Below are 26715 nucleotides of genomic sequence, written 5' to 3' on the forward strand. Positions count from 1 at the left end.
AAGAATAACTAAAAGAAATGGCCTTAGAAATCTAGGAAGAGATGGTTTGCTTAGTAACTGCCAAATCCAAAGACCTGGGTTGAAAGGAAACAAAAAGCTGCTTAGATTTGCAAAAAAACTTTAGTTTTATCCATTGGTTAGGTAACCTGTGGCGATTGCCCCTAGCCAAGTCAGAAAAAAGGGGGAACCAATGCTGTCTGGGCCAAAAGGGAAACACTAGCAAGATTTTGGTAGAGTCCTGCCTGATGTTGTGCAAAACTGTTGGTAACAGAGGAGGGGGAAGGCATACAGAAACATCTCCTTCTAAGGAAAAGACAGGGCATCCACTTTTCAAGTCAGAGATGGGACTTGAACAGAATAGAGGAAGCTGTCTGTTGAGAGAGGAGACAAAAAGATCTACCTGAGGAATACCCCACTGACGGACAACATCCAAGAACACATCTCTGTAAAGCATCCATTCATCAGCTTATGTGCTGAACTTGCTCAAGGAGTCTGCCACTAGACTGTGCTCCGAGGGAATGTAAACTGCCTGAAGAGTCACTTAAGACTTGACAGCTAGACCCCAGACCTGAACAGAAGGTAGAACCTTGTACCCCCTTGCTTGTTGACATAACAAATCACTGTAGCACTGTCTGTGAAAATGTTAAGGGGCCCTGGATAAAAGAGGGAATGAAAAGATTAATGAACTAGAAGCAGAGCCCTCATCTCCTTTATATTGATGTGGTCCACTCTCTGATGAAGAGGCCACCTTGAGAAATCTGAAGGAGGCCTCTCATCCTCTGAGGTATCAGTAAAGAGTTACTGAATGGGGACTGTAAGCTGGAAAGGAAGTCCTGAGTTAAGGGAAAGTTGATGAGTACACCACTGAAGCTTGAATTTAAGATGGGGAAGAAAGGGTATTGGGAAGTCCAGGGGCTGGTAAGGTTGGAGCCACACTGATTTCATATACCACTGAAGCTTTCTCGTGTGGAGCCTGGCCAGAGAGAACATGGGAATGGTGGAAGCTATGAACCACAAGACCCTGAGAAATTCCCTGTCTAGGACTGAAGCCAGAGGAAGAGGAGACTGGGACCTTGCGGACAGGCAAAAATGCCAGCATGTGGATGGTCTGGAGCCTGCAACTAAAGAAAATATGATCGTGAGAAGGCATCAGAGCTGATTTCTGGAAGCTTATGATGGAACCCCAAACTCTGCAACAGGGAAATAGTACGCTGGTGTTCCTGAAGCAGAGCATTGGGAGAAGAAGCTTGACTGAGCAGATCTTCTAGACAGGGAAGGATCTGAACTCCTGTCATCCTGCAAAAGGCAATGACAATAGTGAAGCATTTGGTGAACACCCCTGGGGCAGTAGAGAAGTCAAAGGGCAAAGCATGAACTGAATATGCTGGAAGAAACAGAGAAACAAAAATTTCCTGAAAATGAGAGGGATAGGGATATGAAGGTAGGCATCTTTGAGCTCCAGAGAGACCAGAACGGCCTGGGGTAGAAGAAGGGGAAATAAAGAGTCTGAAGAGACAACATTCAAAAGGAAAGAATCTTTCAAAAGGCATTGAGCTAGAACATTTCCAGATTTGGTGTCCAAGTGCCTTCCTTTCTGGGAACCAAAAACATTCTGGAATAAAAAAATCCCTACCTGGGCAGGAGGCACAGCTTGAAAGGCACTCTGGACCAAAACAAAATGGAGCACCTCTGGGCTAAGACAAAATTGTTCCTGAGGAGGTTGAGGGATGCCTAAAAGGGAGGAAGGGACTTCCAAACCATGAAATTTCCCCTAGCAGATAATGGACAGAACTCAAGAATCTGTTGTGATCATTAATTTGGAAAAGACAGAGGGATAAGGGAACCTGGCTGAGGGAAAGAGGAAAAAAGTTGTCAAATGTAACCTGGCTTATTCTGTAAAGCAGATTTCTTTGAGGTAGATGCTTAAGTAGACTTAGCAGGAAGCACATGTCTAGTACCTTTTTCCCTTAGGTGGAGAGTGAGACTGTCTACAAACAAAAGCAGATTTGGAGGGGTAATTCCTCTGAAACTTAGAACAGGAGAAACAAAAATATGTTTCAACTCCTGCAAGACTTTACACTTATGCTGGAGAGGCTTGAAAAGTTCAACAGTATCAGCATCAAAACAAATTTCATCATCCAAAGGAGCATCCAATAATTTGGCCTTAATGTCACCAAGCAAAGCCTGAAAACGAAGCCAAGAGTAACGCCTCATAACAGAACCAAAGGCAGCAGCCCTGGAGTAGGCATCAGTTGTTTCTGAAAGAGGGCTAGCAACTTGAGAGGTACAGCCCAACAGGAAAAGGGCAGAAACCTTAATCTCAGAGTCAGGAAGGTCAGAAAACACTTTGGAAACCTGAGAATGGAGGGCCAAAACATATCTGGTCATATCAATTTGGTAGTCAATGGCCCAAAAGGATAAAGTGGCAGCAGTGTAAACCTTTTTGTCCAGCCTCTCCACAGTCCTGCTATCCTTCTCTGGGGTTCCTATTGGAACACTGAATTTTCAATTGTTCGAATAAGTAAAGGTCGACCTTTAATGATCGAACAATTGAAACTTCGAAATGTTCAAAATTAACATTAAAAAAAAGAAAGAGTAAAGGGTGTAGGCAGGGGAGCAAGTCCCTCTGCACCACCCACAGCCCCTGCTACTTAAATATACCAACTCCGAGATCACTCTACAGTTTAGAAAAGGGAAATCTTCCCTTTCCATACCGTAGTTCATTAAAGTGCGACCTCGGTATTCAAAGTTCCGAAACTTCGATTTTCTAATAGGTAACCTCTTCTCTGAAGGAAGCAATTTGGTAGAAAGCAGCATCTTGGAGGGCTTAAAAGAAGAGAAGAAAACTAAAAAACTGTGTTAGGTAAAACCTTGGTGCAAAAATAAATCCAAGTAAAAAAAGTAAAAAATGTACCAAGATAACACACAGCGAAACGTTTCTTGGAGGACTTGTCAGAACAGACACTCTGTAAGGGTCAGCAGAAGTGCATTTATAAAGGAATTTACATTCACATTCATCAAGCACCTTGTAAAATCTATAAGGTTTCTTAGGTGCAGGGGGCTGAGACTCGGGGACCACAGAAGCTGCCGAAAAGATATGCAGGAGGGCATCCAGAACAGGAAGAACAGCTGATGGCATAAAAGACTCCATCTGGAGGAGATAACACTTTTGCTGAATGTCAGAGACTTGAGAAAGTACAATTGTGTACACTTACCATAAATGTAGATGTTTGGGTCTATTCACTGTTGCAGTCATTACATTTGGGTTATCTGCTTGCAGGTAGCCCTCAGTCGGCCTGATTAACAAAGTCTTGGGTCCTACATCGGTTGCTGTCCCTTCTTCCATGATGTCAGATCGTCAGGAGTATAAAACATGCAGCCAATGCCATTACATAAGTTTTTCTTGCCCCAGATGTCAGGTGCACCCCTAATGGGAAGCAATTAACTATAGAAATACAATGATATATCTCCAGCTAAAAAGCAAATACACCAAAAAGCTTTTAAGCCTAGTAAAGGAAAGTAGAGGTATAGCCAAAAGAAGTTAGGGTGCTGGAGGGAGGGTAACCAAGACTGCCACAGTGAATACACTCGAACATCTACATTTATGGTAAATGTACACAACTGTACTATGTTCTTCATGTTTCACTGTTGCAGTCAGTACATGTGGGTAGCTTCCCAAAGCTATGGTTGGGAGGAGGAAATTAGATAGCATTAGGACCAGATATAAGGCCTTGCAAGACTGCAGTGGCAAAGCCAGCTCTGGCTTTAGAGAAAACTGGCAAATGATAATGCTTGGTGAAAGTATGTACAGAACTCCAGGTAGCAGCTTCTAGTATGTCCCTGGTAGGAACTCCTCTGAGAAAAGCTGTAGAGGTAGATGCAGCCCTGGTGGAGTGAAGTCGGATCCCCTGTGGGATAGGTTTTCCATGGTGCTTATAGCAGAAATGAATGCCATGGCCTATCCATTTAGAAATGGTTTGCTTTGAAATAGCCTACCCCTCTGCCCCTGCAGCAAATGCCACCAGCAGTTGTTCAAATTTCCATTGAGGTTTAGTCCTGTCCAAGTAAATTCTGAGTTGTCTGTGCACATCTAAAGAATGCAGTATCCGTACCCCTTTGTTCTGTGGATTGGGAAAGAAGGTTGGCAAATGAATTGACTGATTAAGAGCCACACTGGATACCACCTTGGCCATGAAGGATGGATTGGTTCTGAGGGACACCCTGTCCACATGAAAGATGATGAAAGGCTCCACTGCCATAAGGGCCTGTAATTCAGATACCCTTTTTGAGGAAGTGATTGCAAAAAGGAAAGCAGTTTTCCAAGAAAGAAATTTTAAGTCTGCAGTAGCAGCTGGCTCAAAAGGAGGTAGAGTGAGTTTCTCCAAAACAAAGTTAAGGTCCCAGGCTGGGGTTGGAGCTCTCCTGGGAGGTCTCAAATGTTTTGCCCTTCTGAGGAATTGCTTGAGCAGTGGATGAGAGAAGAGGGGAGGTTCTGTGTTATACTGAGCTGAAATGGCTGAGGTGTGAATTTTGATGGAGGTAAAAGACAGGCCCTTGTGAAGCATCTCAGTTAAGTATTGTAAAATCTGAGGTGCATTGGGCGCTGCTGTGCACATTCCTTGAGATTGGTTCCAGGCATAGAATCTTTTCCATTTTTCAGCATAAGATTTTCTAGTACTAGACCTTCTTGCCTCTAAAATGATATCCATCACAGGTTTACTGAGGGATGGTACAGGAGATATTAGGTAATTAGCCAGGCTGCTAGGTTCAGTGTTAGAAGCTGAGGGTCCAGAATCTAGTTCTCCTGCTGAGATAACAGGGAAGGAGTCTGAGGCAGGTGCCATGGGGATAACTGTGACACACTGCTCAGGAGGGGGTACCAGTGTTGGCGTGGCCAGTCTGGAGCAATCAAAATCATCCTTGGTTTGTCCTGTTTGATTTTTAGTAGTACTTTGGACAGCAGAGGGGGGAAGGCATAGACTTATAGTTTTTCCAGCTGAAGGACAGAGCATCCACTTTCCAGGCTTGTTTGTGGGGAGTCCTTGTGCAAAATTTGTCCAATTGGTAGTTCTGGGGAGAGGCAAACAGGTCTATATCTCGGCTCCCCCATTTGCCTGTCGACATGTTGAAAATCCTTGGTTCCAGTTTCCACTCGTGTGGGTCCATGAGGTTTCTGCTTAGTCCGTCTGCCAGTGTATTTAATTTTCCTGGCAAGAATTGAGCTTGTAGGTGCACTTGGTAGCTCAAGGCTGTGTTCCACAATGCCATGGCTAGTCTGCAGAGGGGGTAAAAATGTGTACCCCCCTGCTTGTTTATGTACCACATAACAGTGGTGTTGTCCATCTTTACCATTAGTTGTCCTGGAAGAATGTGGTCCTTGAAGGCTGTCAGAGCATTCTGTTCAGCTAACATTTCTTTTTGATTGATATGTAGGTGCATTTGACTTGGATTCCATTTGTACTGAATGCACTTCCCTGCCAGGTGAGCCCCCCCCCCCCCCCCCATTCATAGTCTGATGCATCTGTTGTTAGGGTTTGGGTGGCAGGGGGTGGTGTGAAAGGTAGTCCCTTGTTTTGGTGGCAGGCCGCTGCCCACTAAAGGAACTATAGGCGTAGGCAAGGTATAATAGGAATCATTGCTTCTAGATCCTGAGAATGTTGACACCATAGGCTTTTTAGATGCCACCGTAGTTTCCTCATATGCAGTCTTGCATACGCAATTAGAAGAATGTTGTAGGCCATGAACCCCAAGGCTTGCATTATTTGTCTTGCAGATAAGCAGGGTTTTTGTGGCCACTTGTTTGAAGTAGGTTGTCAAATGAATCTGTTTCTCTGGCGAGAGGTAGGCCATCTGGGAAGTTGTATTCAAGCTTGCTCCCAGGAATATAATTTGTTGACAGGGTACCACGTGTGATTTCTTTTCATTTATGGTGTACCCCAGACAAGTTAGAACCCTTTGTACAAAGGCCAGATGATTCAAAAGTATGTTCTGGCTTTATGCCTGAATTAGGCAATTGTCCAGGTATGGGTATATTTGAATATTTCTTTGCCTGCAAAATGCAATAACTGGAGCTAGGCACTTTGTGAATACCCTGGGCGCAGTAGATAAGCCAAAGGGCAGTGCAGAGAACTGATAGTGTGTGTAGCCTGCTTTGAAGCGTAGGTATCTTCTGCAAGATTCCCTGATTGGGATGTGCAGGTAGGCTTCTTTTAAATCTAGTGTTGCCAACCAGGCATCTTTGCCCAACATAGGAAGTAACTAATGAAGGGTCAGCATCTTGAATTTTGGAATCTCCAAAAAGGTGTTTAGAGTAGACAGGTCCAGGATAGGACACCGTGAATGGTCTTTTCTGGGTACCAGGAAAAGTCTTGAGTAAAACCTTGTCCCTTTTCCTCTTCTGGTACCAGCTGAATAGCCTCCATGCTTAAGAGAAACAGTAGTTGTTTTTGGGCCTCTGCCCACTGATTTGGGGGTAGGCCCAGCCACCCGCTTGGTGTTGGCAACGTGTAGAAGTGAAATCTGTATCCCTGGGACACTATATTTAAAACCCATTTGTCCTGGGTAATGAGTTCCCAGTTCTTTGCATGAAGAGCAATCTTTCCCGCCAAAGGGGCAGGTAGTTGATAAGTGCTTGGAAATTTTAAAAGGAAGTCACTTAGGCAGTTAACCATAGGGGGGAGTCCTATTACTCCCAGATTTGGAAGTGGAGGCCCCCCACTGCTTAGTCATGTGTGCCAACTGGGACTGAAACCAGGGTTTTTTGCTGTGTCTGGGTGTGGCTTGAGAAGACCTGGAAGGGGCTGGAAAGGACCAATTCTTAGAAGGCCAGTGCCTACTAAATCGAGGAGGCTGAAATTGTAAGAAACCTTTAACAGTTTGCATAGATTTAGCTTTATCTTCTATCTTTTTAAGAACTTCCTCAGCCTTGTTGCCAAACAGGCAGTCCTGATTTAAGGGAGCATCCAACAATTTAGCTTTGACATGATCAGGCAAAGACTGTTCCTTAAGCCAAGCATGCCTTCTGAGCACAGACCCAGTAACAGTGGCCCTGCAAGAGGCCTCTAATGAATCAAAACCACATTGCAAACTGTGTTTTCCAACTTGTTCAGCAGAATGCATTAAATCCTGTAATTCTTTACTTTCCACACAGTCAGGAATCAACATTAATTTCTGTTTAAGCAATCCAATAACATGTTGCTGATACTTTAACATATGAAATTGGCAGATTAAAGCCCTAATGGCCAAGGTTGCAGAAGTGTAGACCTTCTTACCCCATCTATCCAGCACCCTGGAGTCAGAAGGGTAGGATTTTTAGCAGTAGAAGCCTTAATGCCCTTGGGCCCCTGTGAAATAGTCTCTGGATCTGCAATAGGATTTTTAAAAAGGAACTTGTGTGACTCAGGGACCCTGTAGTATCTGTCTGGTTTTCTGGGAGCAGGAGGCAAGGAATCAGGGACCGAACTAGATTCCAAAAAAGCATCATCAACAATGTCTAGTACAGGAGGAATAGCTAAAAGCCTATGCTGAGGTAGGAGTAAGACATCCCTAAGCCTCCTTTTTTGAATCAGAAAAATCCTGGCTTTCCCAGTGGAAATGCTGCCTTACAGTATGTAGGGTTTCCCCAAAAGAAAAATCTTCTAGAGATGAAGCAGAGGGAATGGAGTCCCCTGCATCAGAATCCTCATAAGTAGATAAGGGCAAATCCAGATCATCAGAAGAATCAGAAAAAACAGAATCCTAGTCAGAAGATTCATAAACCACTTCAGTCCTAGGCCTCTTAGAAAGAGGGGGGTTGGCTACCCCTGATTAGAGTTATATCTTCAGCCATTCTTATAGTTTGTTTTTTGGGCACAGAGGCCTGAGCATGTGGCCTGGGCGTCATTTTTTTAGGCATGGTTTGAGATTTAGGCCTAAGAGGAGAAGGAGGCATGGGTTTAATATGCAAGTCCGTAGGCCTGAATACTCCCTCAGAAGCCGGTGCCTGCACAGTGGCTCTGGACCTATCCAAGGTAGAGACATCCACGGGTTCCATAGTTGAAGCATATCGAAGCATACTGGACTCCAAATGGGTCTCAGTAGAGGGCCTGCGAATCAGAAGTAGCGGGTATCAGGGGCTGCAAAAGTGCCTCACTGAGTACCGGTGAACTGGCAACTAGCTTAGGAGAAGCGTCGTCAGCAGTTTTGGACCTTGGCAGCCTGTCTCTGTCTTTATCTTTGCGTTTTTTCGGAATCCCGGTAGTCGGATGGCTAACCAATGACATTTATGGATAATTAAAATGAGAACTGAAATATTTAGAAGCGAAAATGTACTGACGATGGATAGTGCGCTGATTAAATAAAGCACAAAACCGACAGCAAGGTACGTCGTGGTCAGGGCCTAGGCAAGGAATACAGTACGAATGAAAATCTTTATGAGGTATTTGCTTTCCACATGTAATCCACAATTATTAACTTTTACTGACATTGCTAAGGAGGAAGAAAAAGTTCCTCCAACGGGGTACTTAGCTTTAGTTGAAGACTTCGGTTCTGAAACTCAAAAACGAAAATTTCAGGAGTCTGCCGACCGGCACTTGCAAACTGCTTCTGTTTCGGGCACGCACCAGCAAGAAAGACTGATGTAATGGCGTTGGCTGCATGTTTTATACCCCTGACGACCTGCCGTCATGGAAGAAGGGACAGCAACCGATGCAGGACCCAAGACTTTGTTAATCAGGCTGACTGAGGGCTAACTGCAAGCAGATAACCCAAATATAATGACTGCAACAGTGAAACACAAAGAACATCAATCCCAGTTAAACTCCATCATGCAGGCAACAGTACCCTCAAAGGACAATTCCTTGAAAGGGGAAGCTTGACTAATAGAATCCTCTGCCTTTGAGCCACAGTCCAAGGGGGCAGGAATTTGGCAAGAGTAAGCCGGGGACTTTTCCCCAGAATCCCGATCCTCATCTGAATAGTCTAGTTCTCTGTGTCTTTTAAGAGGAGTGGAAGAACAAGGAGGAGCAGGAACAGACCCTCCTTGAGGAAGTTTTAAAACCATTAAAGCATTAAATAACTCCGAAGAAAATCTTGCCAATCACGTTGGGGATCCTTAACTACAGGGGAAGTATACTTGTTTTTTTTTGTCTCTTTTTAGGATCACAGAAGGTTACTAGACTATTGGCCTTGAGGCCCTTATAAGCCTAGTCAAGAATTTTGCCCATGTTTAGAAAAATCAGCACCCAATGCACTTGTCCAGCAGGGACAAGGGTGGAATCCCAGGGGTATATTTTCTGTTTCCCATCCAGGTTGTGCTTAAAAAGGGGTAAAGAGGTACTCTGCTTGATGTGGAGAGGGAGTCTATTCCATTTGTGCGGGATGTCTGAAGAAAACACCCTCAGACGGTTTGACCCCTGGCAACTTTCAATAAGCTTAGAAGAGATGTCTTCCCTAAGATCTATGGAATCGCCCTTGGTTTCTCAGGTATAATCACCAAAAGGTCCCCCTCAACGTCTGTATAGCAGATGTTTGTGAAGCCTCTGAGAAACTGCAAGAAGTCAGATCCATGCTGGCCTCCAATGGGGTCATAGCAGAAGAATCTGAGGCAACCACTGGACAATCCTCTGATCTTTCACTATCCTTGAGTGAGACAGGCTGGACAGCAGCTGTGTCAGACCTAAGTTTTTTGGTCTTGTTCTTGGCAGACGGCTGGCCCAGAGGATGGAAAGACTCTGCCACAGCACCTTCAGCCAACAGCTTAAGTAGATGGTTTTCAAGGTAAATAGATAAAGAGGAGAGACAACTACACAGGATCTTAGGGAGAAAAGTCTGGCAAAGCGAACACTACCTCATACTTGTCAAGAAAAGACACTGGTCATGACGGTCTTTATGGAGAATTTGCCACCCACACTGACATTTTCCCTTTCTGGATAATGTGATCCCAACAGCACTAAATGAAAAAGAAAGATTCATTAAAAAAAAAAAAAAAAAAAACAGGGCACTTATCTGAAACACTGCCTGGTAACCAGCACAGCAGAAGGGTATTCAAACTGACGTTCAACGATGGCATTCTGACTGGCAGCAAAGATATTCTTTGTATGTGCATCCCTGAATCACCTTTATGCCCTATGCCTTGCAAGGAAAGTGTACTTGTGATGCATGTTGCCTATAAGCACTAAAGGCTTTGGTCTACTGACCAGTCACTGGGCTATCCTTGGCAGGAGACTCTAAGTTATGAATGCAACAATGACATGGAAGGACATCCAATGTTGCCTGGAGCAAAAGGGAGTTACCAAGATCACTTGTGAGAGTCCTTCTGGATCTTAAAAAGAACTCTGGTTATCAAAGGAAAGAGGGAGAGGCATGCATAGGAACATTCCTGTCCACAGGTAGGAAAAAGCATCTATTTCCCAGGCCTTTTTGCAAGGCGTTCTGGAGCAGGCTTTCTTTAGCTGTCTGCTGTGAATGAAGGCAAACAGATCTATTTGGGGAATTCTCTGCTGATGGATAATTTGAACGAAGACCTCACTGTGTAACGTCCATTAGTTAGGTTCATAGGTTAGTATTAGGCTGGCTGCCCTTGTGGGCCATTTTAAGCTTAGCCAGTTACCCCATATATAACAATCAAACCCTGCACCATGTGTCTGTAAGATAAACACCTTAACCATTACGTTAACCATTACGCCAACCTCTGTGTGGTCGCCACACTGTTATCAGACTTTATGTAAATAGCCTGAAAGGATAAACTGTGCGAAGCTGAAATTTCCCAGGCTATCACAGCTAGTCTGCAACAGGTGTCCCTGTTTTTGTTTATATATAACACAAAAACAGTGTTGTCTTTGATTATCAGAAGAGGTCCTGGAGCCTACAAATGATTTAAGGCACCTGTGTTTGCATTATGGGATGGAGAAAGAGGGGAACTGGAAGACCTGGACTCAGTAATGTTTATCCACCAAAGCAGTTCTTTCCTGACAAAATGGAGCATTGGGATTTGGAAAGATACACAGTATGGGTGCTGCATAGACACTGATTTGAAAATCCATTGTATTTTCCTCGTGTAATCTGGCAAGTGGAATCATCAGGACAGTGGGAGCTAAGCATCCCAAATTCTTGACATATTCCCTTGCTGTAGCCGTATGTTGTTGAAAAGCTGCAGAAACTGGCACTGATAAAGTTTGTCTTTTCTAGAAGAAGACAATCCATCATTATACATTTGTCTAGTAAGCAGCCTAGAATATGACTCTTTGAGAAGGAAAGAGAGATAAATTTGCTAGACTGAGGTGAAAACGTAGGTTTTGAAATACATTCCTGAGAAATTGTAGAGATTCTTGACAGCTTTGAAGACAGTCTGCAAAAATAAGGCAATCAATTAAATGTGGAAAAAATGTGAATGCCTTGCAGTCAGCAAAAAACAATCACTGGCACTATACATTGAATACCCTTGGAGCCGTGGAAAGACCAAAGGGTGAATAACAGAAACGAAAATGTGAAACAGAAAACCTTAAAAAGTGTCTGCAGTGTCTTTGAATGGCTATGTGATAACAGACATCCTTTAGAGCCAGAGTCAACAAAAAACAGGAGGAATCAGAGACAAAAAAAAAGACTGAAGGGTGAGCATTTTGAATTTTGAATGTTTATCTAAATGTTTATGACAAGTCCAAGTACAGGTTCACTCCTTTTTAGGCAGTAGGAAAATTCTTGAATAAAATCCTTTTCCTTTTTGAAAATCTGGAACGGATTCTATGACACCTTGGGCCAACATATGGGAAATGATGGAAGGAAAGAGACAGATGTGATTTTTGGTTTGGAGAGGAAGTAGTCCCACTACCACCTGTGTCCATTTTGGATAATTTCCAGCGCCCATGAAGTGTGTTGTGCTCTGGTTCCACAGGAGGAGATAAAAAGACTGCCTGCAAGGTTTAGAGTGTGGTAAGGGTGGAGTGAGGAGGAGGTTAGAAGGAGAAAATAGACAAGTACTTATCTTGAGCCACACTTCGGCCTAGGCAGCACCTTCTTTTTTTTTAAATGCCCTGCCAATGTTTTTTGTATTGTTGTTTCCCAGATTTCTATTGGGATTGTTAAAAAGATTTTCTGTAGACGATCCAAGGACTGGAAAGGTAGTTCTGGTTATACTTATGAATGGGAGACTATTTTTTTTTATTTAACCCCCTTAGATGAGGTCCCCTGTCTCATCAAACCTTTACAAAACTTCAGCTGAAAGCATACCAGATAGTACTCTTTGTCCAAGGGAGTATTAATAATCTGTACCTTGACATCTTCTGACAGATGTTGGGATACAAGCCATGCACATTTACATAATTTACCCAGCTGCAGCTCTTTGGGAGACTGCATCAAATGAACACTTTAAAGAATGTTTAGTGACTTATGTCACAGAAGAAATCATGCAGAGTAAGTAGGGAGGATTTACTGTCCCAAGTGGGTAACTCCACAACTGCCTTGTTCATGTCAGCAAAAGCTGCAAGGAGATATTTTGCCATGTAAGCATGACAGACGACTGTCCTGAATATTAGGACAGAGGGTGCATAAACCCCCCCATACCTGTCAAAAGCCTTTCCATCACTGTCAGAACGTACAGGATTACTAGCAGCAAGGTGATTAGAAGTTCCTTGGCTACGGAAACCACAGGGGTGCAAAACAGAAACTTGTGGGATTGCTGTACCTTGTAAAGCCTGACAGATTTTTTCAAGTTCAGGGGGCTGACTGTCAGGCATAGTATATACAGCACTGGAGGTAAAACCAGAACACCAACTACAGGAGGGATGGCTAAAGGATTAGGGGTCTCTACCTACAAAAGATAATATGTTTTTGAGTCTCAAATATTTAATTTTCTTACCAATGGAAAATGTCCCTCATCCTACCTATGACGTCTGAAATTGAAATTTCTTCTGTTGGAGAATCTGAATAAATATTTTCTTCAGACTTTAAGGAGTACTGAAAGACAACTAGAAGGCATAGTGCAGCCCACTCTCTTCAATGTCAGACTGGGAGACACTATCTGAAGGAGAGGGAGACCTTTTACTCTTAAAATAAGAAGCAAGGGAAGTAGGCTGTAAAGACAGAAGAGCACTAAAAAGGCATTTAGCAAAGGAATACCATTCCTCTTTAGACTCTTGAGTAGATGGGGATGAAAGAAGAGACACATTTAGTTTTCTGACTTCTCTTTTTGTGTCCAGAGACAAACTCGGAGTTGTACCAGACATATGGACTTTGATACAGGAGCAATTAACTTTTCCCTAAGTGGCACTTGGGGGATACAGTCTGCCCCTTCCAAAATCATTAAGCAAGGTTCTCCCTTTTTGGCAGTAGGCATACACATGGCTCTAGAGAAGGTGCCAGACTCCCAAACCTTAATGGCATCCTTGAAACAGCAAAAGAAGGGCTGAACAGAGAGGTGGATGATCCAAAGACTCCAATAAGGCCATAACACAGTTTTCCATTGAGAGCTGAGGTGGGAGTGTGAACTAAAAGCAGCTTTAGAATCTCTGTAACCATATGCCTTTCTTAGGAACCGGAAGAGGGACATGTGAGGTACTGGAATCAGAGTCTATTGTCATTTTTGAGAGCCTTAAGCTATTTTTTTTTTTTTTTAGAAAAAATGCTAAGGGAGCTGAACCGATTTCTGACAGTTTTTGGTATAAAGGTTAAACAGATACTATGAAAGCAGACATCATGCAACTCCCCCTAAAGGGAACAAAAGCACACTGTGTGGGAATCTTTAGAAGGAATTTGCCTTCTACACAGGCACTTTCCTTTTTTCCTAGACATAGACAACAACAAATTACAACTTTCTTACAACAACTGAAGGAAAGCCCATAAAGCAGTACTTACCTGCTCAAAAAATCAAATAAACCAACTGGTCAATCACTGAACATGCAGAGATAGTCTGACTGATATCTTCAACGGCAAGAAAAAAGAAGTTATGTACTCACCATAAAGTTCCATCTGTGTTGTCCATTTTCATTTATCCTTGACATATGGGGATCAGTTATGCAGCTCACAACAGCCAAAAACTCTCGAGCTTGGCACTTATCCACAATGCTCCTCTCCTATTTACTTCAGATCAAGTTTGCTGAAAAATGGACAGAAAAAAACCCCCAAAAGCCTTCACAGAGACCATATCTGGAACCATATAAGAATAACAATACGTGATATATGTCTATTATCCATCAAAAACTTCAAGGGCAGGGGGAAGGAGGGAGGGGAGTAGAGGATAAATGAAAATGGACAACACAGATGGAACATTATGTTGAGCACATAACTTCTTTACCTGATGTTGTCAATTTTCGTTTTATCCTCGACATGTGGGACAGAGTCCCCAGGTACCTCAGACCTTGGCATGACTCAAGAAAGGATATTCTTGAGCACCACAGAACCAAATGACGTTCATCCCCTGGAGAACAGATCCAATTTGTAACGGGTAATAAAGGTATGAGGAAAAGCCCAAGTCGCTGCTGCACAAATATCATCCATAGAAGCTCTAGACTGAAAAATTGCTGAAGTAGCTACAGCTCTTGTAGAATGTGCCTTTAAAGGCCTAGGCAAATAATTTTCTTATCATAAATGAAAGAAACACATTCTTTGAGCCAACTGGCTAGAGTCACTTTGCTCACTGGTTGGCCAAGTTTTGTAGATGAAAAATAACACAAATAGCTGGTCATACTTTCTCAAATTCTTAGTCCTGTGTAGACAGAAACATAACTGCCTGTGAACATCTAATAAATGTAAGCAGTATTCATCTTTGCTGGCAAAGCTGGGAAAATACTGGTAAATTAACAGTCTGATTGATACTGGTCATTGATACTACCTTAGGGAAAAAAGAAGGATTGGTTCTTTGTGGAAAATTAGGTAAGGAGGTTTACATGATAAGGCTTGTACTTCTGAAATTCTTCTGGCAGAAGTTATTGCAACTTAAAATATAGTTTTCCAGGATAAAAACTTCAGATCACATTTATCTGATGGTTCAAAGGGAGGTTGAACAATGGTCTGCAACACTAAGTTGAGATCCCAAGGTGGGTTAGGATCCTAGCAAGAGAGTTTTAGCATGACTATTCCTTTTAAGATGGCTTTGCAAAACTTATGAGAAGTCAAAGGGAATTCTTCAAAACCATTATGGAAATTAGAAATAGCTGTTAATTGAATTTTGATTGCAGACCAGGAAGCACCTGCCTTAAAAAGTGAATCTAAAAATTCTAAGATTTTATCGATGGCACTGAAAAGGGATCAATATTGTTGTCATGGGCCCAAAAGGTAAACCATCTCCATTTACTAGCATAGAGTTTACGGGTAGCTGGATTATCAGAGGCTAAGAGAATATTGCGTACGAGGGAAGAAAGTGAAGGAAGCCTGGCTATTAACTGAACTGAAGAAACCAAGCTGTCAGCTTGAGGTTCACAATGTTTGTATGGATTAATCCCTCTGGATGTGACAGAAGGTCTGGAGTCAGGTCCAGAATCCAAGGCTGTTGAATCAGATAAGGCCAAAAAGCGAAACTATATTGGTCGAGGCCAGTAAGGTGCAATGAGGATTACTTTACTCTTCAGCCTGATTGCTTTCTGAAGTAATTTTGTAATTAGAGGAATTGGGGCAAAGGCATACAGTAGTTTGTTGGACCAAGTGTGGAGAACAGCATCTCTTGGTGACTCCCCCAGAGGGGGGGGGTCAGGGCAAAGTAATTGTTGCACTTGTTGTTTAAGGGAGAAGCAACTAGGTCGCAGCAAGACTGGACTTACTGATGGAAAATCTTGTCACCTTTGGTCTGAGACCACTCGTGAGGCAAGAGAATACACCTGCTTAATTTGTCTGCTATCACAATGAAACTCCCCAGAATGTGTGTTGCTATCAGAAAGTGATTGGAATTGATTGCCCACTGTCACACTCTGAGAGCTTCTCAACACAGTGGATAGCATTTGGTTCCCTCCCTGTTTGTTGATGTACCAAACCACTGACATATTGTCTGTTTGAATCGCAATTGTTCCCAAAGGAAGAGCAGTCTGAAAGGTTTGCAACACTAAAAGCACTGCCCTTAGATGCAGGACACTGATCTACAAAAGTTGGCCTCTGTGGGGGACCAAGTGTCTTCAATGGCCTTGCCAAGATAATGCCCCCACCCCATTTGTGAGGCGTCCGTGGGCACTATGGCTTGGGGTTGTGATGGGACAAAGGGGTGACCTAGAAGAATGTCTTCGGAATGTATCCTAAAACCCTTTCTGCAAAGTTTGGTGATCAAAATCAGGTCCAACATGAGTTGGTGCAACACTGACCATTGAGATAGTAACACTCACTATAGAAATAAATGGATTTTTTTACCAGAAGGAGAAAGCAGCAGAAAGAAAACTATCAACAATGACAGATCAGAACACACCAAGGTGTACAGAAGAAAGAAAAACTATCAACAATGACAGATCAGAACACACCGAGGTGTATGGAAAGAGAAGGAGAGGACAATTTTAAGAGAGTTAGAAAGTAGTAATGGGTGGGTTAATGACTAAAGCAATAAAAAAGTAGAAAACTCTTTCAAACGTTGTAAGTATATCAATAAAGCAACACTTAGCTCTAGAGCAATGGCGAATGCGTCTGTCATACGGAGTGGCAAACGAGATCTAAGGTAACTAGGAGAGGAGCATTGCGGGTAAAGGTCAAGCTCGAGAGTTTTCGGCAGTTGCAAGTTGTAGTAATGGCTGAGTCACTTCCGAAGCACGGAACCGAACACCATATGTCAAGGATAAAATTAAAATTAACATCGGATGTTCTGAATTTTGGTGCCCATACATTTGCTTTTATACCAGCATGTCCTCTAGTTTCTTCAGCAGTATTGTGTGTGGAAGGATATGTCTCTTAAAGCTATATACTACTGCAACAGTGTTCAAATAATAAACATTAGCAATAGAAACCCGGCAGTCCAAGGGCTCATCATATGCCTCAACAGAGGTGTCCAGGTCCAACCAAATGACAGGAACCTCTAAAGGTACATGATTCTTGACTTTTTTTTTTTTTTAACCTACTGTTGGATGTCTAAAAGAAACATCTTGGAAGCTGTCCTATAAAGTCTACTACTTCTGGTTTCCTTTAGCCCTGTGCAAGCTCCTAAAGTTTCTGGTTCTCTAAATATATTTTCAGAGATCCTAAATGACTTTTCATTATCTTAAGAGATGAAGGATTTATAAATGGAGCATTCCATAAAGTTATGGCTAGGATCTTGGCAGAATAAACATATAGAATGATTGTCTTTGAAAGCAATCTGCCTACAGCAGTCACATTTACCTCTCATTGCTGACATAAAACAAATACAAAATTAATCAAAAGATGAGTGACATAAGAAGGGTCCCCAATGGGCCTAAGGCACCAAGTTTTAGTACACTGGCCAAATTTACAGCATCATTATCAGGATACTTCCCAGTAGTGAGCAACACTGCTACAGTGAAAAAAGTGAAGGATATCCCCAACACTTCCTTAGAAATAAAATCACAGGTATGAACTCACTTCACTATGAACATCTAAAAAAAGAAGTTATGTACTTACCATAACATTCCATGTGAGTTGTTATCTCGCCTTCATTCTTTACTGATGAGTTCGGAGCCAATCCCTCGGCTCCGATACGGCCAATTGCAAAGCTCGAGGTCTTCAAATAGCTCAAGGCCAAGTCCCTATCCCATGATGCACCTAGAATTACCCCAGATCTTGTTTGCTGCAAATGATAATACCATACGTCATTCTTTCACTCCCAAGAGAAAGGTATAGAAGGACTGAGTAATTAGGACGGATCCAGCATCTCGGTCATCTATCAGTCCAGGAGGGGGTAGGCGGGAGGGACATAAGAATGAAGGTGAGATGAACAACTCACATGGAACATTATGGTAAGTACATAACTTCTTTATGTGAAGTTGTTCAATCTTGCTGTTCATTCTTTTCTGATGGGTAGCGTCCCAGGCACCATCAACCTCAGGTGGCTCATGGGAGTATATTTCTCAGGACCGTCGATCCAAAGGAGGCCCTGCCCCCTGGAGGCCTTGTCAACTTCGTAATGAGTGATAAAGGTATGAGGTTTTGACCAACTGGCTGCTGCCCAAATGTTATCAATCGGAAGCCTGGCAGAAAAAGCAGATGATGTAGAAACTGCTCTGGTTGAGTGAGCTTTAATCTTGTGTTACAAAGGCATATTAGCAGCTGAATAGGAAAAGGTGATACAATCAGATAACCATTTAGACAGAGTTGTTTTAGCCATTAGTCTACCCTTCCTGGAGTCCGAGAATGAAACAAAAAGTTGGTCTGATTTCCTGAAATCTTTTGTTCTATCCAAATAAAATCTGAGCTGTTTGTGAACATCAGGTTTGTGCAGCATATACTCTAAATTGTTTGAATGGTTGGGGAAGAAGACTAGCAAATCAATAATCTGGTTGAGACTGGTTTCAGTGCAAACTCTGGGCAAAAATGAGGGGTTCATTCTAAGTGAAACTCTGTCAGCATGAAATATCAAATATGGAGGCTTGATGGATAACGCCTGAAGCTCTGACACTCTGCGGGCAGAAGTAATAGCTACCAGAAAGATGGTCTTCCATGATAAAAATTTGACAAGAGGAAGCTGGTTCAAATGGTGGAAGAATTATCCGGGAAAGCATAAAATTTAGATTCCATGGAGAATAAGGAGATTTCACAGGTGGTCTAATATGAAAAGTCCCTTTGAGAAAGGCTTTGGATAACTTGTGAGACATGATATTTAACCCTTCAAATCCAAGATGACAATTAGAAATAGCAGCCAATTGAACATGAACTGTCATTGCTGCAGCTCCTTTGTTAAAAATCATAGTTAAAAATCATAGTTAAGAACTCTAAGATGGAGGCCATAGGGGCTTGGTAAGGATCAATATTATTTTTAGAAGCCCATATAGAAAATTTCTTTACATTTGCTAAGATATAGCTTCTTAGTAGAAGATTTATGAGAAGATAAAAGGATCTGTTTTGTCTCATTGGAGAAGTTATGGTACCTGGCTATGATGGGAACTGGAGCAGCCAAGCTGTCAGCTTCAGGGACTGCAGAGAGGGATGAAGATCCCCGACAAATGCATCAGAAGGTCTGGAACTGGGTCCAGAATCCAAGGATCCTCCAAAAGATGAAGTCGAAGGAAGGGGAACCAAATCTGACGAGGCCAATGAGGGGCTATTAGAATGATGGTCCTTCTCAGGGTTTTTGCTTTCTGTAGAACCTTGGGTATCAACGGGATTGGTGGAAATGCATAAAAGAGACCCGGAGGCCAATCGTGTACGAGTGCGTCCCTTGGGGCTTCTCCTGGAGGGGGAATCAGGGCAAAGAAGCTTCTGCATTTCGTGTTCATGTGACTGGCAAAAAGGCTGCAGCAAGGGTGGCACCACCTGTAGAAAATCCTGTCCGCTATATCTTTCTTGAGGGATCACTCATGGGGCAACAAGATATCCCTGCTGAGCTTATCTGCTATAATGTTGGATTTTCCCGGGATGTGCATTGCCAACAGAAAGCGCTGGGTGGATACAGCCCACTGCCATACTCTGAGAGCCTCGCAACAAAGGGAGTAAGACCTGGTTCCTCTTCGCTTGTTCAAATACCAGACCACCGACATGTTGTCTGTTTGAATAGCAATCGTAACCAGAGGAAGAGAGTCCTGAAAGTACTACAATGTCAGAAGTACTGCTCTCATCTCCAGGACATTAATATGCAGATGTGTCTCTCAATCGGTCCATGTGCCTTGGGCTGTCTTTCCCTGAAAATGCCCCCCCACCCTATCAGGGAAGTGTCCGTGGTTACTGTGGCCGCTGGAGGGGGTAGCTGGAGGTGTCCTATCATGACATGAAGTGAGGTCAACCACCACTGAAAGTCCTTTTTGCAGGAATTGGTTATCATTATAGTGTGAGACATGGGAAGCTCTTGGTAAGACCATTGAGTGAACAACTGCCACTGTAGTATCTGCATGTGCATACAAGCTAGTGGAATGGCTAAAATTGTTGCTGCCATCATGCCCAATAATTTCAGAATGTCTGATGCTGATGCTCTGTCTTTAGATATCAGAACGCTGACATGCTGACGAAGAAGAAAGACTCTTTCTACTGGGAGCCTTAGTTTGGTGGTGACGGTGTCCAACTCTGCTCTGATAAAAACGATATACTATGATGGCGAGAAGGCAGATTTTTCTGAGATGATTGTAATGCCCAGATGATTGCAGAGTGACAGAGTGGACTCCCTGGCCTGAATGAGTTGATGCCTGCTGGTGGTGGTAAGGAGCCACTCGTCCAGGTATAGAAACACATGGAATCCTAGACACCTCAGGTGAGCCGTGACCACTGCCATGCATTTGGTGAACACTCGGGGCTGTAGTGAGACCAAAGGGCAGGGCTCAAAACTGGTAATGATTGGCTCCCAGCCGGAAGTGCAGGTGATCCTTGGGTGTTCTGGCCATCTTTATGTGGTAGTACGTATATTGAGATCAATCGAGCACATTCAATTGCCTTTCCCTGAGAAGGGAAGCATAGACTGAAGCGTGACTATCCAGAACTTCTCTTTCTTTACGTATTGGTTCAGTCTGCTGAGGTCCAATATGGGTCTCCAATCCCCCGTCTTCTTTGGAACCAAAAAGAATCTTGAGTAGGTTCCAGATCCTGTCTGGTCTTCTGGGACTAGTTGGATGACTCTTTTTGTTAACAAAATTTGGACCTCTATTGTTGCCTGTTCCCTGTACCTGGGTGGAACGTCCGGGATTTTTCTTATAAGTGGAGGGGGTGTAGAGAATGGGATGAAGTAACCTCTGGAAATGATACTTTGTACCCAGCTGTCTTTTGTTATTTTGAGCCAGGCATCTGGATACAAAGATAAGCGACCCCCAACTGCCTCCAGAGCAGGACAGTCGGGCCTCCTCTCAGGAGCGCTGGTAGGGCTTCCCAGAGAAGTGATCTCTGTCACCCTGGTGTTGTGGACCCCCTCTGCCATGAGGGCAGAATCTTCTATTATTGCCCCTTCCTCTGTCTCTGGAGGGGGGTTCACCACATGTGTCCTGAAAGGCTCCTTGGGCTTTTCGGAACCACATTTTTCCTCCCCTTTGACCTTTAGGGTAGGGTCGGGTAGGGGTGGAAAGATGGACCCTGACAGCAGACAGAGTCTTTCCGTCCTGTTCACACCTGGTTAAGGTTTCCTTCACTTTAGGCCCAAAAATGGATGAGCCATCCAAGGGAGTGTTCGAGAAGGATGACTTGAAGGGCTCCGCGAAGGAACACAAGCGCATACAGGAATGTCTCCTAAGAGCAATTCCTGTACCTGCTGCCCTACTTGTTCCATCAGCTGCATAAGATATGAGGCACATGAATGAGTTGACAATAGAATTAAGGGTAGCAAGCTGGGCGGCAGCTTTGTCAGAAGCTCCTGCAGCTACTGTACCCTGAAGAGCATCTCCAAGCTACTTAAGGAGATCTCTTTGTAACCTGGTAAAATGGGTCAAATAGCTGAGCGAACGAAGAGCAAAGGTTGCTGAAACATGCGCTTCCCATATCTATCCATAATCCTGGAGTCTCTGTTAGGAGGATGGATAGATGAGGAAGTCTCAGACAGTTCCTTTTTGGTGGCTGCCACCACCACCATGGCATCAACAGGAACACCTTTTGTTAAAAATGTTTTGTCAAGGGGGGAGAAATTAATTTATTCAGCCTCCTAGGGACAGGCTCCATAGAATCCAGAGACTCCCACTCCCTTCATGAGACCAGCTGCATCAGATCATCAAAGGGCGGAGACACCCAAGAGGTGGAGGGCTGAGATACAAAAGCCTTCAGGAGAACTGACTCATCCTCACTAGGGCTTTTAGACTGCCAGTCACCCCTCTGCCTAAGGATTTTAAGTATCTCAGCAAATGAGATATCCTCAGAGGGGGACTGTGGGGACCCTTCTCACTCATCTAAGTCAGTATCTGATGTTACAGACTCCTGTGGGGAGTCCAGATGTTTCCTCTTACACAATCTCTTCCTGGGAACCTCACCAGTGGGAGCTTCTGGTGAGGTCTCGGAAGAGTAGGGGCCACCCAATGGGGCTTCCTGAGGCTCTGGGTCTCTACGCTTTGTCAGGATGTGTGAGGCAGAAGCAGACACAGGCACTTTAGGGGAGAAGGAAGGCAGACCTGAGGTCGAGGATGTCTAAGGAGACATGACTCTCCTCATGGCATCGAAAGCACCTCTGCTCCGATGCAAAAGAGCCAACGGATCCGAAGAAACTATCAACACCCCCGGTACAGGGACAGTGGGCTCCGAGCCAGAGGTATGAGCCGAGCTCATCCGAGCAGAGGCCCCGAGAGGCAGAGTCGGAACTGAAAAGTCGGTCCGATTGTCCTTCCCGGATCCGACCAGAGAGTGTCGGCTCCTAGAGTCCTCGATCAGCACTGAGAACGTCAGAGTGCTGAAGACACTGGAGCGGGCATCGACTACGAGGGCTCCACTAATATCAGGTCTGACTCCTCTGGCTCCGAAGGACCAGCACGGCTCGGAAGAGGAATAGTTTCAGCTGGTGCAAGGGTCTTCAGCTCCGAAGCCATTTGGGTCGAAGCTGATAACATTTTTGCCAAGGCCGGTGCCAATAACAGCTTCTGCACCACATGATCCACATCCAGGTCTGACAGACTGATACAGGATCGAGAGGAGTGTACCAAAGGTGGTACCGATTGAAGTAGTGAACTCTTAGGCGCTTCGGACACCAGCTCCAAGACTGGGGACTGGCTCCGAAAGGTAAAGACTGTCGACTCAGATGGCAGTGGAGCTGAAGTCGAAGACTTTTTAGATTTTTTTGTGTCCGAAGTCTTGGAAGACTTTGAGGACTTGCTGGATCCATCTTGGTCACTCAAAGCCTCCTGAAATGACGGTTTCAACAACCCTCCATCAATCAATTTTCTCTTCCTTTCTTGTAAGACCCTAGAGTAGAAGGAATGGCATATAGCACAGCTGTCTTGTAAATGTAGAGCTCCTAGACAGTATACACAATTAACGTGGCTGTCTGTTACAGACATCTTTGGGTCCCACTTTAGGCATTTTTTAAACCCAGACTTAGGGTGCTTGTCTTGGTCAGCCATTTGAGAAAGTTTACTGTCACACAATACAAATTTGGCAGTAATTAACTGCAAGAAGCCTTAAAAAAATCAGGCTAAGTCAAAAACACACAGCAGAAATGCAAAGGTCAATATATATATATATATATATATATATATATATATATATATATATATATATATATATATATATATATATGTATATGTGACAGTAAAAGCCTTTACTGTCACCCAACTAACACACAATATAAGCAGACTATGCAAAAAAGGAAAGATAGCTGTTAAGAAAACACACTGCCTAAATATCCTATGAATTATCCAAGTCAGACAAATTACTGTTAATACATAAAAACTGTAACAGTAATTATAACTTTAAGCCTTTCCTAAAACAACTGAAGGCTAAGCACACTAAAGAGAAAAAAACTCTACACACTAAATTTTTATATCCAAAAATGTGACAACAGTTACTAAGCACACTCTAATAACTAGCAAAAACTTTTAAACTAAGCCTAAAACATGAGGCCACTAGAAGACTTTATAACACACTAAGGGAAGGGACTAAAATGCAGAAATACACACTATAAAGCTGTAAGAGCTTTGTAAAACTAAGTATACCAACTATCTAAATATCAGAATAAAGAAATAGAAAAAACCTTTACTGGGCCGAGCTAATTCAGAACCTCCACTCTATTGTAGCGGCAAACTAGATCTGGGGTAATTCCAGGTGCATCATGGAATAGAGACTTGGCCTTGAGCTATTTGAAGACCTTGAACTTTGCAATTGGTTCCAAACCCATCAGTAAAGAATGAACGGCGAGATTGAACAACTTCACATTCCCTATTTATTTCATCTGTTTTCTACAGACTATTTGGCGACCTTTGTCATCTTGCAAGACTACAAATTACCCAGCTCTAGTGGGCCTCCTGCATGTTCAAAATCAATAACACTACAAAAATACCAGCAAAAGGGACCAGAACCGTAATACTTCATTCTGGCATAGAGTGCTGGCATTACAGATATGGCATACAAATAATCCACTTTGATAATATTAAACAAATGAGCACCATAACCTTCTTGAAGTCCAACAGTCCCTTATGGGTAGGGTTAGCAATTACTGGGATTTAAAGTGGATGGGCTTCAAATGGCCTATGCACTGAACTTTTTAATAGTTATGAATCTTTGGTCCTGGCCAATACAAAGGCAAAACTGATGATCTTTCTTAGTGGACCATCACATGAATGGACAAAGATTCTGCTGTTATTAGTAGGAATATGAAGTGACCATCTGACAATCGTAATAAAAGCCACACCAAAGCAGTTTAACCATGACTTTTTATGTGAAATCTTCATAACGGAAAATAATTGAGAAGGGGAAGAAATGTCCTCTGATTTTATATCATATTTAAGTTACTAATGTTAATCTTAACAGTGACAGTGAGGGCATGGAATCTGCAAGGAAATGATACAAATATTTCTTTAGAAGACCTCTCCCCTGACAGAAGGAAAAATGAAACCGACCTAAGTATGCCTTTAAGGTAAATATCAAGTTACCAGAGCTGATATACAGTCAACAATGCACACAAACTGAAGAAGAATGACTTAGAATGATTGTCTTTGAAAGCAATCTGCTTGCAGCAGTCACATTTACCTCTCTTTGCTAACATGAAACAAATGCAAAATTAATTAAAGATTAATAACACAGAAAGGGTCCCCAATGGACCCAAGGTGTCCAAGTTTTAGTACACTGGCCAGATTTATGACATCCTTGTCATCAGCAAGTATGGTGATCCTTCTGCAGAATTATAACTGTAGTCAAGTATACGATTAATACACAGCAGTGATCACATTTATTCACTTTTGATAAAATCAGTTTTCATTACCGTTTTTTTACTAGTGTAATAAAATTCTTCCAACTTACCTCACTTCTGAATATGGAAGCCTGCTCTTTACAACCTGGTAGTCGCTGGATAAAACTGGCTACCTAAAAGAAATATTGGAATAATGGACAACTAAAGTAACTACTGAATGTACTAAGCAAGCAGTACAACATAAAAATATACATTTTAAAAGATAATGATAAAAACTTTTCTAAACTCCACAGCACTGCATTTCTAATCTTTTTTTTTTTTTTGGTTCTTCCACCTTCTCTCTCATTGGCATGCTTATTTCAGGGAAGGGAGGGTCATACCAAAACATGGTAGTTTGGACTCCCCCTCAGACTAGGGCTGAAATGGAGATTGCAGGTAGAAAGATTAGCTACCCCACTTCTCTCCTACTGTAGATTTAATCATGCTGAGCAGCTCAGGGATGTTTTTCTAGCCCTAACTCCCATTGGTGTGATGATGATGACTATCTAGCTGGGCAAGCTAGAAAAACTGGTTCAAGCTTGTGCTCCAGACTGGGCCCAAAGGTCAGCCAGGCTTTCCTTGCTTCTCTCACCCTTCCCAGCTTGCTACAGCTCAATGATAACCACGGCCCTCATACTCCCTCCCCTCCAGTACAGTGATGCCTATCCTCCCTACCTCACCATCAAGCACCTAAGCCACTAACTGAACTTGGGTTGTTTAGATTGATATTCAGAACACAAAATTGCTTCTGTTGATCTGTATAAACCAAGCACAAGACAGAGAGAATGTATAAAACCTTATTTTCAGTTTTCAAGTTTATTTAATACCTTGATTTTGCACAGTCATAGCACGACTTACTGACAAACCACTGCTTTAAGGGCAACAAATTGCAAGGAGGCAATTATGCCAACAGCTGATAGGCATGTTATGGAAAGACATACTTGCTACTCATGAAATCAGGCATGATAAGAAGGTGTGTGTGTGTGTGTGTGTGTGTGTGTGTGTGTGTGTGCGTGCGTGCGTGTAAGCGCACACGCCTACAATCAGCATACAGTGCTAATATATGTCCTGTGTATTCATACAGGATAGGTATGCAGACTGGGGTGCACTATTCTCTAAAGGTCAGGAATAAGAAATCTCTTACTGAGGGGAAAAAAATGAAGGCACTTGTGGCACTGAACCATTCTTCATATATAAAAGGGCACTTCAAACATGCTGTTCCTATAATCTGTGCATCTATGTGCATGTCCATCTTCATTTAATTGGGATAGACCACCTGGGCACATATTCGCTTTTTCAGAGGAGACCCAAGGATAAACTCTCCACAAAATAATACACAACTGAAACAGTGAAGAATAAAAAAAATACCTGTATTTGTTGTAAATCAATGAAATCTGAATGTAACCACAGACATTCAAGAAATATATGACAAATACAATGCACCAGCAATACCCCAAGAATTTAAAATATAAGAACACAGTAACAAATAATTACAAATACGAAATTCCATATTCTGAGTACTGCAATCATTTTTGTAAGTTAGTCTAAAGAATACAGTTCAAGTGCATAAAACAAGGTTGTAAGTGGAACAGAAGTGGATGAAAACAAACCACAGATGTATCTGCTTAGAGGGCAGGTATTAATTTATGTTGCTACAATGCAGAAAGGTGGTGCGTCTCTTGCAAGGTATCGATATTTAGGTCTCTTTCCAATACAGGGCCCCTATCAAAAATTCCTTGAAATAATAAGTCACTCTCAAATCATGGACTTTCCCCTCTCTGATATTTCTTCTCCCATTTCACCACAGACTATAGAATATAGTGCCA

At 42.8% G+C, this 26715-nt stretch overlaps 1 protein-coding gene across 1 annotated transcript in view; it reads right to left on the minus strand.

Moving 5' to 3' along the window:
• LOC122812929 (lethal(3)malignant brain tumor-like protein 4) overlaps window positions 1-26715 on the minus strand; it is a 2410392-nt gene that overhangs the window by 129042 nt on the left and 2254635 nt on the right. The window contains exon 21 of the mRNA XM_044084994.1: window positions 24961-25023. Coding sequence (XP_043940929.1) covers window positions 24961-25023 — 63 coding nt within the window. The remainder of the gene's footprint in view (window positions 1-24960; window positions 25024-26715) is intronic.

The sequence above is a fragment of the Protopterus annectens genome, chromosome 1.part1 (assembly GCF_019279795.1).
Source record: "Protopterus annectens isolate FY-2018-M chromosome 1.part1, PAN1.0, whole genome shotgun sequence".
In the NCBI taxonomy this organism is placed as follows: domain Eukaryota; kingdom Metazoa; phylum Chordata; order Ceratodontiformes; family Protopteridae; genus Protopterus; species Protopterus annectens.